Source organism: Argentina silus (assembly GCF_951799395.1).
Source record: "Argentina silus genome assembly, chromosome: 10".
NCBI classification, from domain to species: Eukaryota; Metazoa; Chordata; class Actinopteri; order Argentiniformes; family Argentinidae; genus Argentina; species Argentina silus.
Window position 1 is genome coordinate 5,173,430 of NC_139664.1, and position 11,595 is coordinate 5,185,024.

The 11,595-nt window shown below is 42.0% G+C and overlaps 1 protein-coding gene across 1 annotated transcript; it reads left to right on the forward strand.

Moving 5' to 3' along the window:
* Positions 1-6,733: 6,733 nt before the first annotated feature.
* Positions 6,734-8,641, forward strand: cnr2 (cannabinoid receptor 2; the record flags this gene model as incomplete). Its single annotated transcript, XM_083678603.1, has 3 exons — positions 6,734-6,763; positions 7,237-7,376; positions 7,572-8,641. Exons 2-3 carry the CDS (start codon positions 7,295-7,297, stop codon positions 8,639-8,641), a joined length of 1,152 nt encoding a protein of 383 aa, XP_083534729.1. The 5' UTR covers positions 6,734-6,763; positions 7,237-7,294.
* Between the last annotated feature and the right edge of the window lie 2,954 nt (positions 8,642-11,595).

Below are 11,595 nucleotides of genomic sequence, written 5' to 3' on the forward strand. Positions count from 1 at the left end.
CCATAGTTTATATTGCCCCATTGCGTATTGATCAGTATCGATCAGCATATGTCATGAAGTTATTTTTCTATTGTTTACTTAGAATGATAAAGACTTAGACGGTTAGAATCTAGGATTTTCCGGATGTATATATATACACACACATGTTTTTTAGCTGTATCTATCGCTTGTGAGGAAAAACACAGGATTTCCTGTTTGAGTTGTGATTCATGTTGAAAGCAAAGAGCAGCTGCAACAGGCTGCACCAGGGTACTAAGAGGTCTCACCAGCAAGCAAGTCTGAACAAATGATACTCAGCAGTAACTTGCCAACAAAGGGCCAACCTTGCCCCATCCCCCCTCTCTCCTGCCAGTTTCATGCTGTGTCACACGTAGATCAAAACCTGGGCAGAATTGTTGAAACTGAAATATTTACAATAGGCTACTACTACAGGCAGTGTCCGTGCCTGACTTAGGTAGCTGTGATTTGGCATGGGGTCTGATAAACCATTTTTCTGGGTTCACATGTTGTTTTTTGCATTCTCTCCTCAATTCCCAGTCACCTGTCCTGGCTCGTTGATTAGTGGCTTAGTTCAAGCTTGTCGGATAATTCACTCTACAGGCGGTTGGGGGAGAAGACAAGGCTGCCGGTAGACAGCTGTTATGTGTTAAAACCAACAACTGACAACCACCGCCTGGTAGAAAGGGCCTCTACCAGTAATTCTGTGCTGTGAAAAACAACCCCTTTCATCCCCCCACTGAGTTTACTGAGAGGAAGTAGTTGGCTACATGTGTATTGCAGCCTGGGCCCTTACAAAGCATGAATTCCTTTTTTGTAGCCATTTGTCAGACAAGATGTTAACGAAAAAGGAAAAGACATCCAAAAGGTTTTTCCTTTAATGTCAGTTTATATTGTGTTCCCATTATAGATTTGTTGTGATTTTGGGTAAAGATTAAGCTTTCCTGATACTGAGAGAGCTTTTCCTCAAAAGGCCTTACACAATTGCTCAATTTGCTCTCTCTCAGCAAACTCTTTCCCCATTTGGGTCACTATGGCAGGAACATGACATTTGTTATATGCAAATACAATATGTTTGTTCTTTGGGGTGTGTGTCTCCTTTGCCAAGATATTGGACTGTTATTAACAGGTTTTTTTTTTTTTATCTCTTTCGTATACCGCTACTATTAGATACTCAAATTATATATCCCTGACCTGATTAAACCATTGCTTATGTAACCAAATATGAACCTTGCTGTAATCACATAAAAACAGTATTGCATGACATAGGCTGTTAGATTAGTTACCACAAAAACAGGAGTTATATAACACCTCATGCTATGATGCCACTAGGTGTCAATATACTGCATCCTCTCTGATAATGGCCACTCTGTACACTGTCTGGTTTCTTCTTAGTAATTGCATTTTCCACGGCCATGGAGTTCTCTCCAGGCCATCCGACAGGACTGTTTTATTTTAGGAAACATAAGGAGATCTGTCCTCAATGGAAATCATTATGGGAGGATATTTTGTTTTCTCAGAGCCGAGAGGGAAACTTCAGACCAGATCTTAAACAAATGAACTGATTTTTAATGTTTATGAGCATGGTTCTGAGCATGGTGTGATTAGGCTACTGTGAGCCTTTTGCATTCTTCCTAAAGAACATGTCCTATTTAATGTAGGGAAATGTCAGAACTATTACATGATTGTTACGTTGTAGGTTCAAAGACCAGATTTAAGTGGTGCACCTTTTACTGCAGGTCCTGCTCTATAATACAGTAAAAAACACTGATGTAATGGTTGTGAGGAACAAAGTCCTCTGATATGATGACTCTACTCACCAGCTTATGACCCTCCTTCGGGTCTCTCACAGGAGAGGAGGTGGGTTGTGCAACATTTTGGCCGTCAATACATTCTCCAAACCTGTGTATACGTTGTGAGCAGGCACACCCCATCACAAGGCCATGCTAGAGTTGGGCCTGCTCTGGTCAGGAGTGCTATGTTCAAAGTAGGTCACTGAGAGTCTCCTTTATGTCACGCTGGAGCAGGACGATGTCAAATAGCCACATTTGACTGGTCACAGAGCAAGAGGCATGCAAGTATAAACATCCTGTCATAAATACACGCGTAAACCATGTTGACGTAAACCATGTTGCCTCTCACTCTCCCTACATGGAGGGACTAGAAGATATTACGAGGGCTTGGCACTGCAAACTGCCTAAGTGACATTTTTCACATTTTACATGAGTGACAACAACTTAATTCTAAGCCGATTGTATTGTGATGCGCCTCTTTCAATGCAGTTAAGGATCTCACTTTGCGCCTTTCACCACTTGCTAGATCTCATCAAGTGCTTTCTATTGTATAACCCTATACTCTATTATTCATTTTGGCCCAAAATGTCACTTAGGCCCTTTGTGCACCAAGCCCAAATACACTCAGACCCAGCCATCTCCAAATACATACCCAAGCTCACTCTCTCACACCCATCCCCCCCCCGTCCCCTCCCACACACACACACACACACACACACACACACACACACACACACACACACACACATTTATCTGATACGGTATAGTTACTGGTGTTGCACTGGAGTGTGCCCTTGTTACCTCATCATACATCATATTTCATAAGAGACATGACTGAGACGTACAAATTAATGGGTGTGCTTGTGTAGAATGAATGCTTACTAGAAATGTATTAGTTAGCTACAGTATGTATACACTACAATCTGGCTATATTGTATGTGACAGTTTTACATTAGGCAGTCTGTTGTTAGTATCGTAAATCCCCCTAACTGCCCTCACAAATGTAATATATTGTTGTGCCATTTGTCACAAAGAAGGCAGTTTGATTCAGTATGACTTTCTGAGTGTATTCTCCAAAGTGAGAGGTCATTTTACCACCTTTTAATTGTATTGTATGTTATGGCCTCACTCAAGAGGGGGAGTGAGATATGAGTAGAAAAGGATCACAAGGAGACATTGCTCAACAGCATAATCGTGAAAGAATGAAATCAGCCCCAACTCAATATGGCTTATTATAAGAGAAGAAGAAATAAAAGGCTTTTATATATGTTCTTGTTTAACACTCACTATCATTCAATTGATGAACTTAAAATATGCCATGTGCTGAGCCTTTGCACCTGCCCAGTGACAGTTCTGAAATATTGGTGAAACTGCACTGTCTGCTTGTAATCAGATTTCCTCCCCCTTGCCAACTGAATCTATTGGGTCATTGACGGGGCAGTGGGGAAGAGGACACAGTCTGTACACCAGACATAGTGAATGTTCTACAGTGCCAGACCAGACACTTTTTTCTCCTTTATTTCAGTCGACAGGTTTTATGTTCTACTTTAGGCTAGGAGATTTTACTGAAACTGTGACCTGACCAGGAGAATCTAATTAAGTATTGTTTAACATACTTTTCTGTTTAACATACTTTTCTGTCAAGATTGGAGATTGTCAAATTGTCAAGATAATAATCTATTTCAGATGGCCTTTGGGTAAAGGAGTTCTTATAACCTGATTATGGTATTATTTCAATATTGTTGAATTCATATCTCGTAAAAAGGACATTCTTAATTTAGATTCAGTGATATAGTTTTGTCATGTATTGCCTGTGGGCAATCACTAATTGATTATGTCTGAGCCACAGTATCCTGATTCACAACTGAACTTCACTAAAGACTGTGTCGTACTATTACCCCATGTTAATGCATAGTTGCTTAGTGTTGCCCCCTGTTGCATAATAAACAACATTACAGTCAGCTTTTGTAACTGAGTTTGTATTGACATAGATGATGATCATACCATATGAAAGTATTCACAGCTCAAGGAGAAGACTAATTCAAAAACATCTCTGTATTGAGCAACATGAAACAGAGGAAATAAAATTATTGCAGAAAATGGGTGAATAACTCATTTCACAATAAGTCATTTCACAAGAAGATCACTGGTTATTAAAGGTATAGTTAACTTTGTTACCTCATAGTCAGATGGTTCCTGACCCCGAAAGTAGTCCATGGGCCAGAGTTCTTTTTTTGTTAGCCATGGCTAAAGTTAACTGCAGTTAGTAGTGGCTAACAACTTTCTCCTGGCCCATGGACCACATTCAGGGTAAGGAACCATCTGACTATAAGGTGTAAAAAAGTGAAATATTATTTTTTTAGGTTTTCTAGTTCACAGTGTCAAATACAACCTATCATATATTCTACCATGTCATCAGTTGTAGAAAACCTTTGATTCGTGGAAAGGCCCTGTGCCCTTGAGAAGCACAGCTAAATGCTCCTTTGCTTTGGGTTGTTGGACCATTTCTACATCACCACCACCACTCCAGAAAGGACAGTGTCAATGTGTCATTATGTTTTAACACTTCCCCAAAGACACTTCTTTCTTACAGTAAGTGCTTTCTTCCCTAGACGCCATTTTAACCCTTTACGCTCAAAATATGTCGTCGACAAAGGATTTAGAGCATGAAATTGTGTGCACCTTGGGGACTTCAAAATGTAATTTGACTGCACAATGGGGATAGGAATATAGGTATTTGAGAAATTGAAGGGTGAGGCTGGACGGATTGGGGGGTGGAGAATCGACATATCTCCTCTACCACCTGCTCTTTGGCAGTAGATGATGTCATGGGATGCAGACTTTAAAGAGTACTATATGTATTTGTTGAATCAGGACACTAGCTGGCCAGTCTTGAAACTAGAACAGAGTATTTTGATTTATGCTAGAATCTGTTGCAATTGGAAAATAATACTCAGATATCCAATTAATTCTCAGTTCCTCAATGTGAAGCAGGCAGCTGAAATATATGAGTTCCTTTCCTTTGTTCTTGACTTTATCTCTCCTGCAGCAATACTGTTTTGAAAGTACTTGTTCATCCTAGACCACAGTCTCTCTCTCACTCTCTCTCTCTCTCTCTCTCTCTCTCTCTCTCTCTCTCTCTCTCTCTCCCACCCTTACTCTTTCACTCACTGGTCTGAGAAGTGGAGTTAAGTGGGACTGTGCACAGCGGTGGTGCGGCTGTATTGTAGCTGAGGGCAAAGGGAGTGTGAATCAGTTTGGTCTCCTGCAACACAACAGATCTGACAGAAAAGCACTCTCACAAGGTAAGAACATGTCTTTATAATACATTTTCTTATATAACCATATAATAGATTAAAAGAAGGTCTTGAATATAACTGAAAAAAGTGTTGAATATAAGTGTGAGATCATGACTATCATATATTGCACTGAAGCCACTATTGCAAGTGAAATCTTGGAGTCAGATGCTATATGTTTTCAGCCCTTTAAAAACATTCTTAGATTTTTCAGCACCACACAATGTCTAGTTAATTAGTTGAATCAGCATCACACGATGTCTAAAACCAAAATGAATGTCACAACGATGAGAGGGGTTACCACACCATGTTTCTACATTTATGTTGACACTTCACACAGTTTATGAGCACAGATGCAGCCTGAAATCTGAAATATGATGATGAATCTTCCAGCTCAGCCATAGCATTCGTAGCTGGCGCTTGGTATTAAGTATACGAGGTGGCAAAGCGTCTTGAGGGACAGAGAGTGCCGTTCCCTGTCAATCAACAAATCCAGCGTCTCCACACAGAGGAAGGAGAGAGAGAGAGAGAGCCTGAGGAGGTGCAATAAAGAGAGTGCATGCACCCGTCATACCCCACCATAAGATGACATTTTGTCTCTGAAGTCAATATGTATCTCTATGAAATATAATTTACAAACATTTCAGCTTCCATAATATTCCATAATATACTTTCATAAAGCAGGGCAGAATTTGGCCTGAATTTTTTTTTAATAATGATCACTGAGTCAGAACCGGAAAGGGGCACAGTTGCAATTCTGTAAAAATTGACCTATTTGTCTGGGCATGAATGTCCTATTTCTTCATCCACAGGGGACGGTAATAACTTCATTCTGTGTGTGGGTTATTTGGTTATTTATTTTTGTGGTTGGTTCATATCAAGATGATTGAATATATCTGTAATTTAAATATACTCCTTTCCTGTGATGGAGGAAATGATTGTTTCAAACTGTTACTGAAGTTTGTTTGTTGAAATAATAGTTAATGTTTCGGCTTCCTGTGAAAAATGTAATCCTGGTTCTTGTGTAGGCCTATTTAAATTGGACATTTAACTGTATGATCTCATCACATCACTTAATCATATACATTTCAGTGTAATCTGTAGGTGTGGATGTATAGATCTATGATTTTACCACCGTATTTAGAATGCTTTCTATTAACTTCAAAGGGGAGCAATGTTCAACCTGTCAACCGGCAGGTCTTCATCATATTGGTACATGGGATTACACTAATAGTGCCAATGGCATCTACAGAGGGAATTAGAAACATTATTCTCTTCAGTCCTCTGGTGTGCCCTTCTTGACGAGCATTGAATATGATCAAAGTCCTGCTTGAGTGATAACACGGTCACTGTTTTTGTAAGGGAACCAGCTATCTCCACCCAAACAAGCTTAAAAATTCACACAAGGGAGGAGTCTCTCAAGGAGATTGTTGTCTTATTAGGCCCTACAGGACAATATACCTCCAACGCAGGTAATGACCACCGTCCCCCTATACTAGCCTCCTCTAAAACTAGTTCACTGTTTTGTAATGCTATGACTCACAATAAACATTGTACCCCTTCAGGCCTGCAGCTGAACATCAAATAATATAAAGTAATTGTGTCTTTCTGTTCCAGAGGGTCGCCCATCCATTCTCTTCCAGGGAAAAAGCTCAAGGTCGAGGCTATACGTCCTATGTATGTTGCTGATGCTTTACTTCTGTTAAAATGTTAAGTGATAAAACATGGCCCCTTTCTTGTAATGGTAACATTGTTTCATATGTGTGAAGCTTGTTGGGTTTTTTATTTTGCTACAATAGGCAAAACTAATTCAAAATAAAACATAATTTTCTTGAGGACAATAATTGGTTTGAGGAGGACTTATCTCTTTCCCTAACCCTAACCTGATGTACACCCGAGAAAATAAACATTGTCCATAAAAAAAAATCTAATGGAGAGAGAAAGGCAGATGAATGGTTATTCAGTAACAGTAGAGGAGAATGCCGTGCCAAAGCTTGTTGGTGGCTCCATAAACCCTCCAGAGGTCCTATCATCATCCAGTGGTCACATTTGGTACTGATGACTTCTGACATCGGAATCACAAGTATAGTTTACACATTGAGAAACCAGTTGAGAGTTCACACAGTATCTGTCCATTCCATACATTTCAGATTAGCATTCTCCCTGCCCAAGGAGATAGCAGTAATAACCCAAACCCTGTAAGGAGAGATGGAGGGATGGGAGGTGCCTGATTTCACAGGGGCCACTGCACTCAAAGACAATGAGAGCATCCCCACAGCATCACCCATGGGTATGCATTATACTATGTCTCAGAATGTTTTAAATGTGATTGTTTTCTAATCAAATCCAATGAAAGTTTAAAGTGTGGTGCTGAGTCATGCTTACTTAAATGTTAATTTGGTTCACCATTGAAATAGATATTAGATAGATATAGAAAAAGGATAATAGGTTAAATGGATTCTTTTGTTTGATTTCAATTCTCAAGTCAACAGGTCGTGTGAGGGTCTAGTCTGCTACATGGTCCTATTCGATATAGAGAAACTGGTCATTGGCTCCATCTGTTTCCTGGCCGGCCCCTTCACTTTCCTTGAGAACGCCTTGGTGTTGGGAGTGATCGCCGTCACGGCCTCCCTGCGCAAGCGACCCTCCTTCCTCTTCATCGGCAGCCTGGCCCTGGCCGACGTTTTCGCCAGCTGCTTCTTCACCACCAGCTTCCTGGACTTCCACCTCTTCCGCCGCCACGACAACCCCACCGCCTACCTCTTCAAGCTGGGCGGCGTCACCATGGCCTTCACAAGCTCTGTGGGCAGCCTGCTGCTGACTGCACTGGACCGCTATCTCTGCATCCACCGAGCCTCCAGCTACAAGGTGTTGCTGACCCGCCGCAGGGCGATGCGGGGTCTGCTAGCCTTGTGGACCTCCACCATCCTCATCTCCTTCCTCCCTCTGCTGGGCTGGAGGTGCCCCACGGGGCTCAACCCACCCTGCTCGCGCCTCTTCCCTTACATTGACCACCGCTACCTGGTCACCTGGACGAGCTTCATCCTGGTGCTGCTCTCCCTCATCCTGGGGGCCTACGCCCTGATCCTGTGGAGGGCCAACCGGCATGAGGCCACCATGACAGGCATCCAGGGGATGGCTGTGGCGGGTCAGGCCCGCATGAGGATGGACATCCGGTTGGCGCGCACCATGGGCCTGATCCTGCTCATCCTGGTGGGGTGCTGGCTGCCCGTCCTCTCCTTCATGCTGGTAGATGTCTCCGTCATCCTCACCCGTGCCCAGCAGAGGGCCTTCGCCTTCTGCAGCACCCTCTGCCTGGTCAACTCCGCCGTCAACCCGCTGCTGTACGCCCTACGATGCCGGGAGCTGAGGGTGGCACTGGTGAAAGTGTTGGGGAGCATTGGGGAGATGGGGGTCTGCCAGAGGCATGCGGTGGACTCAGCCCCTACCCTGCCCTACCCTGGCGATGGCAACAGCTGTAGTGTGATCTCCGAGGGTGAGGAGCTCAGACTCTCCAGACCAAACTGTGTCTCAGAAGTGGTGGATAAGCAATAGCTGGATATTATTGGGAAATGAGGGGGGGGAGGGATGTATCAGGGGAATGGAAGCGTGATTTTGTGAACTTTAGTTTTTTGTTTGTTTCAATGTCTTAATGGCTAAATGAAAAAAACTATAATAATAGGCTTCTAGCATTACGACTGCCAATGGCCCCTGGTGTGAGCATTGATTACTTTGTCTTATGATGACTGTTGGATCGATGATTCACTTACTTAAACAAATGTATTTGTTGTAAGTCGCTTTGGATAAAGGCGTCTGCTAAATGCTATAAATGTAAATGTAAATGTGGCGGGTGCAAATTTGTAAATTTGGCGGGTGCAAATAGGCAGTCAAGCGTCCTTAATAGTGAATTGATCCGTGATAACAGCGACCAAAACCAAGATAAAAACATAGTGTGTGTGTGCTGACCCACCTAACCATAACCACAACCCTAAGGCCTTCATATGTCACAGGTAATAATTGTTCCAATCTTTAGTATATATTTAGAACACCTCAGGGTTATGCATTGTGCACATCTGAGTAGTGTTAACATTACCGTTACATGTACTTTTTCAGTCAAGACTTGAAACAAGACTGCTTAACTGACATGAAAGAGTCAGGGATGAAAAAGGGGACAAACTATTTCTGGGCTGACCCCTAGAGCTGACCCCTAGAGTCTGCTTGGCCCTTTTTAAGGGAGGACTAAATGTTGTGACCTCAAAGCACTCACCATGTGAACCTTGCCCTCTCATGCTCCCTGTGTCAATGCTTTAGGGCTTGCCGCCATAAAATATTATCCTGCTCAACTGAACTGCTGACCTTTCAGTTCAACACACTCACATTGTAACGGTAGATGTATGTGCTTGTTTTTTTGCTTGAGTGTTGCTCCCTGAGCGTGCAGAAGAGGAACCTGTCAGGTGTCCATCTGCACATGAATACCTGAACAAAGACATTGTAGGATCGTAGCATATGATCGTAGACAAAGGCACTGTAGGATTGTACACAATGTCCTCCACATGTGACTGCAAACAGAGTGTTGGGATAATTGGAGCACAGGTCAGATAGAGCACTGCACAGGCACAGAACACAGAGGTTAGAACACTCTTTTCAACAGAAAGGAACAAATGGCAGCTATGGTTAAAATTCACACGTCATTTTTCATGGATCAATCAAACACGACAATAGATGTACAGTATATGGTGGTGTCCTGTGAATATGGTCAAAACACTATCAAGAGATTAAAAGTACTTGAGTACCACTTCCTGACTTCATTTGTTTTTATAATCCCTAACAAAGTCTTCAATAGATGTCCTTCCACACTTCTCTATCCCTTCAAACTCCACTGCTGCTAACACAATTTGGTGTCTCCACTGCAGCCTTTGATAAAAAGGTGTTGTGCAATTACAGTACCCCCCCCCCCCCCCCCTTAACATATATGACAGCCTGGAGACAGGGAGTCTGCGATTTCAGACTAGTGGTCAAAGAACAGTGGAAAAAGACAGGATGGTTTATGTGAGTGGGGAGAGATGGCAGAGACAGGAAGGAGGGAGGGAGAGGAGAGAGAGAAATAGTGTGTGCATGTGTGAGAGAGGGAGAGTGTGATAGCAAGAGAGAGAGAGAGAGAGAGAGAGAGACAGAGAGAGAGAGAAAGAGAGAGTCCTGTAATTAGGGCAGGGGGGGCAGATGATGACCATAGACAATGCGTAAAATCCTAACCCTCAGGTGGCAACGGGTTACATACACGCCAATCGATTTCTCTGTAGAGATTACACTGCCTTGTTACTGAGTAACCATGACACTACATGAAATGTTACACTCCACTCCAGGAGGGGACGAGACAGATGGGGAGGAGAGCATATGAATCTAAGAGGCCGATGGCTTAGGAGAAAAATAACACCGAGATTCTAGATCTACAGCGTGCCAGGCCCTGCTTGCGCTTTGTGGGTGAGCTGCTAAAATGTCACCTTGATTAATTTTGCTGAGAGCATCCTCAGCTGTGTATCACAGGAATAAATGTGTCTGGTGAGAGCTGCAGAACAGAGCTGCAGAACCGAGCATACTGGCCCATCTATCCAAACAGGCTGGCTGAAGCCCTGCAGGTGGATATTCTTTCAGTGATCAATTTCACTGTTCTTTGAACCTAGCAACAACAAAAAAAATCTAAAAAGTACACTGAATGTATCATTATTATACTAATATTTTGCTTGTTTTTTAAACAATCCACCATTCCATGGACCATAGAATTAGAGGGCAACATTGAAATTCCATTATGCCCAATGAAAACTGTATTTTCTTATTTATAACAATAAGGACCACATTACACATTAACAAATTGAGTTCAATACAATGGGGTTAGAAACAAACAAACGTAGTTTTACGAAGTAAATAAACAAATGCAAATAACAACAATACACAATAGACAATAAGGTAATGTGCAATGCAAGTACTATGTCAACAAACATATTTTAGTATAAGTAGCGTAGATGACCTGAACTGAATATTAATTCTTTGAGTATTGTATCGTAGTAATATATGGTTCTGCATATATTTTTAAAACTAGAAAGTTGGGCTTGGATCTCTTGATCCAAATATCTACATTGATAACGAACAGCAGTACAAGTAATCAGAATATACGATGAAGATATTATTTGTGATAAAACATGGAAATTGTAATAGTCAAGTGCTCTCATGTAATAGATAGTCACAATTGACTGTGATCATCAATCAGTGTGCATCACAATGAGGGAATGTTGCAAGAATTCTTCTTGCTTGTTGTCGTGACAGTGGCGGTAAGAAACCACGGCATGATTGGATATGATTTGGATATTTACATTATCCAAATCAATTGTAGTTCAAGGTTCTTGAAATCTTTATTCTGATCTCATGGATGATACGAGATATTATGAAGGCAAGAAGTAAGCCTAAGAAAGGAGGTGAGATTTTGAAAAGAAGCTTAACCAAAACCAAAACCA